General features: G+C 38.2%; 5 protein-coding genes across 5 annotated transcripts; 4 read left to right on the forward strand and 1 right to left on the reverse strand.

Moving 5' to 3' along the window:
* Nucleotides 1-55: 55 nt before the first annotated feature.
* On the reverse strand, nt 56-2,763 carry FDP41_001550 (uncharacterized protein; the record flags this gene model as incomplete). Its single annotated transcript, XM_044704647.1, has 2 exons — nt 56-1,249; nt 1,330-2,763. The coding sequence occupies 2 exons, from the start codon at nt 2,761-2,763 to the stop codon at nt 56-58; spliced, it is 2,628 nt and encodes an 875-aa protein (XP_044563920.1).
* Nucleotides 2,764-2,964: 201 nt separating this feature from the next.
* On the forward strand, nt 2,965-4,755 carry FDP41_001551 (uncharacterized protein; the record flags this gene model as incomplete). The annotated part of the gene is made up of 3 exons (XM_044704648.1): nt 2,965-2,977; nt 3,116-3,265; nt 3,470-4,755. 3 exons carry the CDS (start codon nt 2,965-2,967, stop codon nt 4,753-4,755), a joined length of 1,449 nt encoding a protein of 482 aa, XP_044563921.1.
* A 194-nt stretch (nt 4,756-4,949) lies between these two features.
* FDP41_001552 (uncharacterized protein) lies at nt 4,950-6,815 on the forward strand (the record flags this gene model as incomplete). The annotated part of the gene is made up of 1 exon (XM_044704649.1): nt 4,950-6,815. One exon carries the CDS (start codon nt 4,950-4,952, stop codon nt 6,813-6,815), a length of 1,866 nt encoding a protein of 621 aa, XP_044563922.1.
* A 382-nt stretch (nt 6,816-7,197) lies between these two features.
* On the forward strand, nt 7,198-10,206 carry FDP41_001553 (uncharacterized protein; the record flags this gene model as incomplete). Its single annotated transcript, XM_044704650.1, has 1 exon — nt 7,198-10,206. One exon carries the CDS (start codon nt 7,198-7,200, stop codon nt 10,204-10,206), a length of 3,009 nt encoding a protein of 1,002 aa, XP_044563923.1.
* Nucleotides 10,207-11,039: 833 nt separating this feature from the next.
* FDP41_001554 (uncharacterized protein) lies at nt 11,040-13,119 on the forward strand (the record flags this gene model as incomplete). The annotated part of the gene is made up of 3 exons (XM_044704651.1): nt 11,040-11,389; nt 11,760-11,940; nt 12,133-13,119. 3 exons carry the CDS (start codon nt 11,040-11,042, stop codon nt 13,117-13,119), a joined length of 1,518 nt encoding a protein of 505 aa, XP_044563924.1.
* Nucleotides 13,120-13,208: the final 89 nt, after the last annotated feature.

The raw sequence follows: 13,208 nt of genomic DNA on the forward strand, positions 1-13,208 counted from the left end.
TTGTAAAATGTCTTCCTCATCTTCGTCCTTAGTGTTGACTTGGCCAGCTGTTGCCTCAATTGTTTTTTTCATTGGTGGGAGAGGCACCGCTGCCAGTAGTAGTAGATGCTTTCTTCTTCTCTTGCTGCTGTACATCCGCCAATTTTGTTTTCGCAGCTCCTTTGTTTGCTGCTTTTGTGGGCCTACTTGTTGTCGTATTAAGCTTGCTTTCAACAATTTTAAGTTTGGAGCTCACCATACCAACACTTCTCTCCACATTTTGTTTCAAATGTTTCAAATCTTCCACAATGATATTTCTTCCAAGCATTTCTTCACACGATCGCATAATGACTTCCTCTTCAGACAACGATCTTTCTGAAGCATAATTCGAAAGGACTGATCCAAAACATGAAATGTAGGAACGCAAGACACCTGTCAAAATATTGAGAGCACCTAATTTTGCGCCCTCAAAGCCCTCATGGCAGAGTATCATGGAAGTAATGCAAGTGAGAGCGTTATATACATTTCCTGAGGTCGCATTCTGGCTGAGTAACATTTCATTCTTTCCCGCAATGGTGACACCGCTATTATCAGTAGTGCTAGTTTCCGTAATTTTGCTACTCTTCGCATTGTGACGTTTGGGAGTTGACCCAATCAAAGTCTTTCGTTTTTCTCTTAATTGAATAATCTTATCTACATTTTGTTTTATCAGGCAATCATTAGAAAGAGAGTAGTTGAACCCAATAAATGGTCCTTCATCTTGGGGAGAAGGTGGAGACTTGGTAGTGATCACACTGGCAGCAATAGTTGTTTTACTGGATCTAGAGGCTCTACCACCAGGTGATTTAGGTGTGGAAGGTTCTCCACCTTTTTTAAAGAGAAGAGTGGTTGGTGTTTGACACTCGCTTTGAATAGGTTCATAGGAACATTTTAACATGGTCTGAACAGTGTGTTGAAGTTTTGTTAATTGTGCACTCTGATTATAAAATTGAGCGATAACAGATCGATCTCGTAACCCCAGTTTAAATCCTAGATTGCTAATTTGAGTCATTTGATTCTTGACTCGATCTTCAGATGGGCTTTTGGCGATCATGTGAAAAGCAACCTCTCTTAAAGACGAATTCGATAATTTGTTTCCATAATCAGGAAGTGCAACTGTGTAGAAATATTCTGGGAAAATGCACCTAGTTTCACTAGAAATATTCTCCAAATAAAATGCTCCCAAAGCGTCTCGTTGAAGTTTTTGAATTCGATTTTGCTCTCGTAATTTCTATGGATGTTTGAGTATGTAACAGATTGTTGTTAAATGACCAAATGTGATTAATAGTCGGAAGAGATGTCATTACTTACTACGTAAGGAGTTCTCAAATCTCGTGTGAGAACATCCCATCTTTGCTCACGATCGAAAATATCAATATTGTTACAAAGTTGAGATTCTTGTTTCAGCTTGGCTCTCAATTCTTTATAGGTCGTGAGATCCTTGGCAGGCAGCACAAGAGTATTCTCAATTCTTGAGGGGAGCTCAGTATCAATGAAATTCCATCCATCATCCTCAATCTCATAGGTCGAAGGTATTTTTTCATCAACAGGTTCGCTGTCGACTACTGTGTCTGGTATGGAATCAAATTGGGCATCAAATGCCTTTTCCAAGTTATCTGCAGCCATGACATAAATATTACCAGGCTCTGTATTGTAGGTCCTACAATTATTGAACATGAGCTTGAAATCATCAGAGAATTCATTCTTGGATCTGTAGGACAAGGACTCTAATTTTTTGGAAATTTTCGAAAGGTCCATAGGTTTTTCGATAATGTCAAAGTAATCTTTTGCTTGGGCTTTTGTGACTGGTTTTCTAAAAGGCCAGGCATCTTCCATTTCATGAATTGTTGAAAATACGTGCCACATGGCATCATAGAGGGCTATAAGAGAGGGATTTCCCGTTAAAATCCAAGAATGTTCGTGCTTTGGTTTTTTCTTTGTCTGCTTGCTCGTAGTTGTGATGGTTTTCTTTTTCTGCTTTTTTTGAGTGGGCGTTGAGGCCTCTTCTTCTCCTGACTCTTCAGAGAGTGGCATCATCATAGAATCAGCCTTCAGAGATGACAAAAATTCTATACTGTCATCATCGTATTGTACTTTAAGTGGCGATTGAGAAGTAAAGAGATTGGAAATAAATGCTTGTTCGATATGATGATATTTCAGCATGTCTGAAGGATGTATTTGATCTTTGTTTGTATTGCTTTTTGACTCCTCTAATAAGGCAAAATCGTTTTCCAAGCTATGAAATTCACTAAATTGTGAATATTGTGCAAGTGAAATGTCGTTATTAAACATTACATGATTCGTAACAAATGAATCATATAAAATAGCTCGTAGCCTCATTGACAATTCTGATGCAATTGATGATGATGAAATATTGTTGTTATCATCCACACTTCCATGATTCCAAAATTTTTCAAATATTTCCTTCTTGCTTGTAACGTGTTGAAATAATTTAAATAAATCTTGATTCTTTGATTGTTGGAATATATTTGTTAATTTCATATGGGGAGGCTTATCTAATTGTTTAACAAGACAAAACCAGTGATCGGACTCGTCCCGATGATGAAAAGCATCATTAGATGATAGCGACTGATCACTAGTGCCATTTTGATGATTCATGTTGTTGCCGCTACCACCAACATATCTCGTGTTGTTATCCATCATCGGTGAAGCAGACTCTGATGATGAAATGTGAAGCGAAGGCAACAAGGACGATGATGATTCATCCAGTTGGTTCGTCGGCATTTTTTTGTTTGATATTAATTATTAATTCTTTTCATCACATATTATAATAATTTATAATTTTCATTCGATAACATTCATTTGATTATTTGATGGATTTTACTTTAACTTTCAATTTTTCATCTTATTTGATGTTAACAACTTAACGTTGGAAATTCATGTCTTCTGGTTCAATTAAAAAAAGGCGCCATAAGAATAAAAAAAATGTTGTGCAATAGTAAGTGTGTGTGTGGCTTTGAAACTTTAGGTCCAACCTTGATCATCCTATTTATCATCATGATCCTTACATAATAACACATAAATAATAACACATAATGACATGATGATCATGATCATTCGGAATTTGGCTTAACAGTCAGCGAGACTGTACCTCTTCATCCTGTAGTCTCTAAAAAGACTGGACATTTGTTTGAAAAGAGTTTGATTTTAAAGTATATTGAAGAACATGGAAAATGTCCAATCACTGGGCAAGAATTGACACCAAATGATTTGATTGATGTTGTTTGTACGTTTCCGATTATTTGTGAAACTTGTTGTTGTTGCTGATGATAATGATTTAAATGATTCATATTTCTTTTCGATCTTTAATTTATGAAATGAATTATTGATATGAATTGAATCGTGCTTTCAACCCCTCCTATTTGGATAATATTTACATCTTGAACTTTTTCTTTGCAAAATATCTCAAAAACAATCAATTTCAATACAGACAAGAAATCTAGTGAAAATACAAAGCCAAATTTACCAGCTGTCGCAAGCATTCCGAGCATGCTTCAAATGTTCCAAAATGAATGGGACGCGTTGATGTTGGAAACATTCACATTGAAACAACAATTGGACAAGTCAAGAAAAGAGCTTTCTCATTCACTTTATCAGCATGACGCTGCTTGCAGAGTAATTGCTAGAGTAATGAAGGAACGTGATGATGCTAAAAACACTCTAAGAAAACACCAAAATAGTGATATGCAGGACGAGGAGTCTCTAGTTGGAAAAGCTCTCACACAAGACACTCTCGGTAGACTTTCTTCAACAGCCGAGATTCTGTCATCGAACAGAAAACAGAGAACCATCTCTCCAAATTTGAGATCTCCAGAAGAAATGAGCAAAGCCAATATACAGTCACTCTATGCTGAATACAAGCTTCACCAAGGAAAGGGCATTCAATCCCTTGATATTTTGAACACACTTGTGTTGAGTGGAGGAAGAGATGGAACTATTGCTGTTTTCGACAAGCAATATAATACCTTAATTGGGGAATTGAAGAGCAATGCTGGACCAGTCAGTTGTGCCATTTTCCATAACACTCCTGAATTTGCACTCTCAAGCCATGACAGAGATGTGAAAATATGGTCTCTCAAGGATTCTTTATGTCTCCACACTTTAGAAAAATTGCATTTAGAACGTATTACTGAATTAGCTCTGCATCCATCAGGCCATTATTTCCTTACTTCCTCACTTGATCAAACATGGTCTTTCTGTGAGATTGAAACTGCTACTTGCCTTGCCAAGAGTGAAAATGACAATTCTGGATACACCTGTGTTCAGTTCCATCCTGACGGACTCTTGTTCGGAACTGGCCTTCAAAACAACTCGATTAAGATTTGGGATTTGAAGAGTCAACAATTGGCCACACAACTCGATGGGCATTCTGGAGAAATTACCTCTCTCTCCTTCTCTGAAAATGGTTACTACCTTGCTTCATCCTCAAAAGATAAGACTGTTCGTATTTGGGATTTGAGAAAACTCACTACTTTACATACATTAGAGTTTGATTCACCAGTGGCCAGTACTTGCTTTGATTTTTCAGGTGTCTACTTGGGTGTCACTTGTAGTGATGGAACTGTTGGCGTCTATCAATCTAAGGTTTGGACAGAACTCTTAAAGACTACTGTGAACTCTAATAATTTCTCACCTTCATGCATTCGTTTTGGACCTAATGCAAGCTTTATTGCTGTCTCTGGATTGGGTGATAGCACTTTGCGATTCATTGAGTAATTTTATTAGCACAATGTCATTTTGATATCTCACACCACGAATAACAAAATGATTTGAATTTAAATGATACGTATCTGTCTCAATAAATTAATGGTCGACCTTGCCATTTGCCATTTCACTTCAAAGAAGGACATGATGGGCAGTGAAAACGAGACTCACCGCCAAAAAGTTTCTTGAAACCCTCAAATAAAAAAATGTCGAATACAATAACGAGAACACAACTTCCGCCCACAAGAAGTGGCTCTCGACGGTTGCCCCTCGAAGAATTCAAATCGTCTCAAGCCATGACAGAAAATAGAGCTCAAACACCAGAAATTCCCAATGATGATTTGGTTCAAATGAGGCATACAAGTTCGGCCTCTCTTATTGCTGCCTACAATCGGGCAAGTGGAGGTCATGCCGTGGAGACCATTAAACCCTTGTCGAATAACCCACTATTGAAATTGTCAAAGGAGGAGAAACCAAAAAGAGACTACATCAAGTATCCGTTCATGCTCTATGAAGATTCTGATCATTACTATTATTCCGATAATAGTCAAAACTTTTGGCAAGAAACTCGATCCAATATGGAGGAGAGTAAGAATGAAAAAACAAAAGATATTTCATCCGGAGTTACCAATTTCGAGGAAGGTGATGATGAATTGAGGGAAGAATTGTATGATGTACATACACAAACAAAAGCAAAAACATTGTGGGCCCTTAGTAGCGGTCTCTCAACGCTCGAGAAGAGCTCAAGTCCATTTGGAAGAGATGAAAAAGTTGTAAATTTAGACGTAAAGTCAATAATATCTCGGCCGTCATCATCAAGGTCGAGCCGTTCTGCGAGAAGCAATCCCCTAGTACCAGGCCCATTCAGGGATTTAATTGATGCTGTGGATGCGTCGGGAACCAAATTTCAAGAAATTGATGAAAGTAAGGATCCAACCAAGAGAACCTACATGACGGATGCTCGTGGTCGATCGGTCTCTTCCATCTATCATCCCAATACAAAGAGGCCATCTCGAATCAGTAATCTAGTCGAGAATGTTGCCATCACTAACGAATCCCTCTATACCTATATTTCGACTGAAAATGTCACAATCCTTGATTTGGAGAGGTGTGTGGACATTGACAATAAGGTTTTGAAAAGCATTGGAGAATTTTGTCCCCGTTTGAAATCTTTGAACTTGCAGCACTGCTCTCAATTACGAGATAGCACCATTCGAATAATAGTCAATGGATGCGCAGATTTACAGAATATTAATATTGGAATGTGTCACCTCATTACTGACGACAGCATTGTAGAAATATTTACACACTGTAGAAAATTGACTGTTATGTCCCTTCATTCATGCGAGTTGGTGACTGGAGAAATTTCGTTCCCTCTCACAAAAAACACACCTAATCTCCAAGTTGTAGATATTAGTTATTGTACAAAATTCTCTGACATTGCACTCCAATTTCTCTCAGAATACTGTCCAAATTTGCATCATTTAGACATAAGTGGATGTCCTTTAATACAGGATGAAGGACTAATATCGATTTGTAAACACTGCCCACAATTGAGGACTTTGAGAGCCACCATATTGTCACAACCGACCATAACCAACGAGACGTTGTCCTTCATTACAAACTATGCAAGAGGAGTTGAGGTACTTGAACTGAGTGGAGTGTTCCAAATACGAGATCAAACCGTTCAAGAAATTTGTAAATTCGCACAACGGCTAGAATTTCTTTCATTGAGTGGATGCCCGCAAATTACAGATGCCAGTATTCATACCATTTCAGAGACATGTCACAATTTAAAATGTCTTGAGGTTGCTGGTTGTAGAAAAATTGGAGTTCAAGCACTCTTAGAACTCATTCACAAAGTAACAAAATTAAGGAGACTCGTGGTCACACGTTGCAACATTTCTGCGGAGGAGTTGGACATTCTCCAAAAATTCACCAATGGCAGAGTGGCTGTATTGAAGCAAGAACCAAAGCCCAAAGAAATCATTCGAGAATACTTCACCATCGAGAAGGAGCAACCAAAAAAGAAGAAGAAAGTTGTCAAGAAGAAGGACAAGAAAGCCAAATAAATGTGTTTGGCTATGTTGTTCTCCGCCTATTGTGATTTCAATGAAATCAAATGTTGAAACTTTCTGAAATTTGTTCCCTCGAAACTCCGATCAAGTTGCTGTCACTCTCTGATAAACTTGAAAAATCTGTGTTGTTTTCATTCATTTTCAACAGTATCACGTGATGGCTTGTTGTTATTGATCACAACAGTTTCAAAGTACCATATGTGAACCAATATGAATTCAGTAATTGTGGTTGGTCACCGTACGTCAATATTTCGCATCGCGATGAGGTGAGTCTCACTCCCTCCAATGTCATCACCACCACCAACAAGACGCAACAAAACGAGTGTGAAAATTGAAAGAGATTTTTTGAAGAAAACGAAAAAATAATCATCACACCATGTCTTCGTATGGCACCCATGCGGAAGGCATTGCAAATGGAATGGATGGTGGTGGTATCGCATCCGCACAACAACCTCTTTCCATCTTCCAAAAGATTGCCCGTAACAAAAACGTGAATATAGTGGGTGCAATTATTTTGTCAATAATTTTAGTATTGAGTTTTGCATGTTGTATTGTTGTTGGTGTTCTTCACTCACACTTGTTATTCCAGTGTGGGTTTGCAGAGTTTATATTTATGTTGTTATTGGAAGGAGCTACCTTCTTCTTTTGCGTTTATCATCTCTACAATATTTACAAGTTCTTTAAAACTAGGGCCCGACAATCAGGCAAGAAGGGCTTCGCTGCCCTAGCTGCTGCTCTATGCTCATCCGATTTGAACCAATATAATGCCTATTCCAGCAGTGGTGGTATTGATTCAAGACAAGGAGCCAATGAAGAGGAAGAATTTGAGGACGATGATGATGAAGAGGATGATGAAGAAGAGGAAGAAGAAAGCAAATTCTCCAAATTCGTTGTTGCCTTTTTGAAAATATCTGCCAACATTATTGCCGTGTTGTGCTTTATTGTGTTGGTTGTTTTTACGGTAGTGATTGTTCCTTTGCAACAAAACACATATCCTGTGTACAATGGCTCTCTCCGATTGCCCAATTTCAAACCTCGTGGCCCTACGGCTCCTACTGTTTTACGTGAAAAGAGTGGAGTGGTTCATATCAAGGCTTCACATGACTATGATCTCTATTTTGCACAGGGTGTTGCAGTGGCTCAAGATCGTATGTGGCAACTGGAATTCAATCGTCGATTGACGAGAGGTATTTTGGCAGAAGTGGCTGGCGTTGATGCTGTGCCTGTAGATAAGTGGTTCCGTACCATGGGTTTCTATGAGAATGCAAAGAATGTGTTGCCCAATGTGGATGCCGAAAGTCTCTCATTCATTCAAGCCTATTGTGATGGTATCAATGCTTATTTAAATTCAAATCCACCTCTTCAACCTGAATTTGTCTTGTTGGGAACCAAACCAGTGGCATGGGAACCTTTGGATGTTATTGCCTACATGAAGTTTGTTGCATATGGCCTCTCTGATAATATGGATAAAGAAGTGTGGAGATTCAAAATGATGCAACGTGGTATTACCAAGCAGAGAATTAATGAGCTCGTTCCATATTACCCATCCGATATGCCAACCATTTTGAATGCTGAAGAAATGAATTTGGAGAATATGACCATGGCCGAGAGAGAACAAATTGAAAAGAATCAACAAGATGATTCTGCTGCTTTTATCCCACCAAAAATTCACAATTTGACCATGTCTGTCATGGAAGAAATGTTCCAAAAATTGGAGCAATCAGGAGAATGGGGCAAACAAGCTGTTCAATCCTCTCTCAGATCCATGATTTCACCAGATCTCATGTATCACAAGGCATCCAACAATTGGGTTTTAGGTAGTTCCATTACCTATAATAATGGTTCTATTTTGGCCAACGATCCTCACTTGTCCTTCTCTGCACCAAGTGTTTGGTATTTGATTCATTTGGAAGGTCCAACTCATAACGCAATTGGTTCTACTTTCATTGGTACTCCTGGTGTTGTTATTGGAAAGAATGACTTTATTTCATGGGGTGTGACTACTGCTCTTGCCGATACTCAAGATGTTTACGTCATGAAAGATTCTGCTGATGGAAAGGGTTACATTTATAATGGTGAAGTCAAACAATATTCTGTCAGAAATGAAACCATCAAGGTCAAGAATGCTCCAGATCAATACGTTACTGTGAAGGAGACTGTTTATGGACCAGTCATTAATGAACACTTTGAGGTCGATGGTAATTATACCTTGTCTTTGAAATCTTTGAATACCTATGCCAATGATACTACTTCACTTACCTTCCTCAAGTTGAACAGACAAGCTAAGGACTGGAACTCATTCCTCGAAGCTATCTCGTACTTTATTGTTTCCGCACAAAACTTTGTCTATGCCGATAAGGAGGGTAATATTGGATACTATTTGTCTGGCTTGATTCCAATTAGAAAACAAGGTCACAATGGTAGATATCCAGTTTTGGGAGATGGTACTTATGATTGGTTGGGTTTCATTCCTGCCGATAAGAAGCCAATGGTCTTCAATCCAAAGAAGGGATACGTTGCTTCAGCCAACAATAGAGTGGCACCAATTGGTTATGCCTATAGTATTACTCAAGATTGGCTTGGATTGTATCGATCGAGTCGAATTGTGTCTATGATTGAAACTGCCAAATCGAAGGGACAAAAAATTGACCATGATTTTGTGAAGCAAATGCAACACGATGTTCACTCACCACTCTTTGATCAATTCAAATTTGTTTTCGACAATATTCCAAAATACAGAAACTTGTCTGACGACCATGAAAAGTGGAGACAAAGAATTGTGAAATGGAATGGAGATGAAGTGTTGTATTCTCAAGAGGCTTCTATTTTTGAAATGTGGGTCAAGATTATGGGTAATCTTACAAAGGTTGAGACTGTGAATCGATGGTCCTTTGGTCCATATCTTTACAATGCTTTGACTAAGGGAGATAGTGCTTGTTTGGCCTATCAAAACAAGACATGTATGGATTTCGCCATTGACAGCTATGAGAAGGCCATTGACGAATTGGAGGGAACTTACGGATCTGTCCCAACATGGGGAAGTGATATTCACGAAGCTCAATTCCCTAACCTTGTTCTGGATAACACCATTTTGAAATGTCTTGCTGGTGGAAGCAAAATGATTGTTGGTGGAACATCCACTGTGAATGTAGGAGAAACCAAGTATCCAGCCCTCAACACCGTCTTTGGAGTTTCATATCGACAAGTTATTGATTGGCGAGGCAATCAAGCCAGCTTTATCATTCCAATGGGCCAATCTGGCAACTTTTTATCACCACTCTATACCAACTTGTTGGATTTGTGGGCTGATCCAAATGGCAAATATTTGGACATGAAATCTGTTGACTACCCTGTCGAGCATACCCTCACTCTTGTTTCTCAATAATTTTTGGATTCAAATTTTCTCTTTTAATTATTCCTATGATTCCATACTTTTGATTCGTTCAACTCTTAACTTTCAGCAATAAACTTTCATTATTACTATTTTCGAACAGTACAACTGGATAACAAAGAGGGAACTCCAGACACAGCGAATGGCTGATGATTGGACGAACTTTACAAAATCTGCAATAAAAACTCAGTACCCTAAAATAACTCGGTGTGTAAGCGCTTGAGAGATCCAACACCCAACAAAAAAATATTCCCATCATCATGTCTGATGCTCCAGTAAGTAAAAATTTTTTTTAATTGTGATCACAGTTCCCAACAAAGCCTGTCATCTGTTGATACCTAAAACAATAAATATTGTTTTTTATTTGATGCGATCATCCGTTCTAACTACTGTTAACAGAAAACCGAAACACAACAAGACGTTCAAGGACACGAAGAAAAGACCACTCACGGACACAGAGTGATTTTGGCTGCTCAATCGTTGTTCTTCAGAAAGTTGATTTTGGAAGATCTCGAGAAGAATGCTAAACACTAAACAGCCGAGTTTTGAATAAAACCAAAAACCTTGATTATACAAGTACACTAGTCGGATCATATAGTAAAATTCCAAAACATCCATGTTGATCCCAGCAATCAAGTGATTGCTTCATCTATCCCGAACATTCTCTCAGATAGATTCCAAACTATTTCATCTTTTTGGAATGTGTTCTTTCTCTTTCGCTGGGATGGCCTTTTCTTCCATCCCACCTCAGAAGCAAAAAAATATCTTCTCTCTGAAATTAAATTCTACTTCATCGCATTCAATAGTAGCAACAACATCAGAAGAGGATGAATGGTTATGGTGATCTTTCGGCATTTGGTATCATACTGATAATATTTGGTGTGTTAGGAGGAGTTTTCAGTATTGTTTCAGCAATTGTTTATCTGTGCTATTTTATGAGCAGTGATGATAGAGGAAAGGCTTGGTGTCCAAAACTTGTGGTGATATTTGCTTTTGCTCTCTCTGTGTGTTCCGTGTTTTTGCTTCCGTTAGATGTGGCAAACACAAAACTAGATGGAGGGCTGGGGTATGCCTTCCAAATCACTTGGCAAGTCTTCTACGGATTTGTTGCACTGTTTGTGGTCTTGGTGATTCCATTCTTCATCTTTTATTATGAATCCGAAGACCCAGAAAAGAGGTAGGTACATGATTCATTGTGATAGAACAGAGTTTGAGTGAGCAATTTCTATCTATCCAAATTTATCGAAACTGATATGAATGTTGAACAAATACCGACAACAAATTACATGATTTGTTTTTCAATATTTGCCTATTTAAACGGTAACCGTAATGGACGAACTCTTTGGATGAATAATTCTTCTTACTGATATATATGAATTTATATATGTAAATTATTGAATTTCATGATCATCATCCACCCTTTACGGATCCAACACCCATTCAACTCCATTCATGATTTCATCATCCACCCTTATGTCGGACGTTCAAAATTACGATTTGCTGATATTTCTCCTCAAATTGGATCACCCTTATCCACCAATATCCAGTTTCTTGCATCAAATCAAGTGGGGAGCATGTGCTACCATTGTTTCATTCTTAATGGTAACCATCCTTACTGCCGTTACATACTTCTTCTTTGGCTGGGCCGATATTCCATTCATGCAATATACTCAAGCAGTTTCCGCACCAACGTTACATGCAGCCTTACTTCAAGCAACACCAGCATATGTAAGTTGTTGTTGATGATGATGAAATGAGTTTTGAGGGCATCACTTATGATACCATTCGAAAATGCACCCTTATCGAAAATGATGATCGTGTGTTACATTGATTATTATATTTTGCACACAACATTTCACAATCATACATGAAACCGATGATATTTCTGTTCATACAAATGATGATTGTAATGAACAACAGGCTGATGAAAGAATATTGTCCATCTTTGTCTCCATTGTGATTTATGTTATTGCAGTAATTCTCTTCTTGGGTTACTTTGTCTTCATTATTTGCAGTGGATGTGGTATGACTGCATTGCCAGTTACACTGATTAAGGCTTTCATCTTCAAACCAAAGAGAATTCGAAGCAGTGAGTTTATTGAGGCTAAAGCAAAACTCATGAGACAATCCAAGAAAATGATTGAAATTGGAACAAAGTTGCAAGAGGCACAAGATGAAGGAAAAATTGCTCTCAAGGATAGACGTATCTTGAATGATTTCAAAATGGCAGCCTACAAACTTGAAGAGGAATGGAAGATTATCCATACAAGCTTCTTCTCTGCAGGAGGTTCTGTCATTTTACCAATTCTCTATCTCATTCTCGGAATTGTGTGTTGCTTGATCTCTCTTGCATGGATCGTTCACTTGATTGTTTATTGGGCAATTATAAATCCACCAAACGGTATGCTCAATGTGGTTTTCAATTGGTTGGACGACTTGACTGTTGGATTCCCAATTCTTGGAGGACTTCTTTTCTGGGTATTCACAGTTTATCTAGTGTTTACAGTTTTGGCTGGAAATGCAAGCATTACAAGCAGAATTCCATTGTTTGCCATTCACCCAATGAAGAAGGGTGACACCATGATGAACTCTTTAATGTTCAACACGGGTCTGATTTTACTTTCTTCGGTCGTGATTAACCAATTTTCTCAGAGGGCATTCAATTCATATTCTAGGTCGACCGCTATGGACATTATTTTCAGTGGAGCTATCACCAACTTGAGATATATTCAATGGTTCTACTTTGCAATGATTTATGCTTATTTGGCATGTTGCGGTATTGGCTTCTTCCTTGCACTCATTTGCTGCAGAGAAAAGACAAAGAACGAAAAGGATTTGGAAGAGGTTCTTGCAAGGTTAGACATTGGATATTCGTCCAGTGAACCTGTTGAAGGAAATCAACAATAATTAGGACTGACTGAATTGATCCAACTTGTCAGCAGTAATGTGTCAAGAGCTCTCTCTTTTCGAATGACATTAACACTAATTTGTAAAAT

This window comes from Naegleria fowleri (genome assembly GCF_008403515.1).
Source record: "Naegleria fowleri strain ATCC 30894 chromosome Unknown tig27, whole genome shotgun sequence".
In the NCBI taxonomy this organism is placed as follows: Eukaryota; Heterolobosea; class Eutetramitea; order Acrasida; family Naegleriidae; genus Naegleria; species Naegleria fowleri.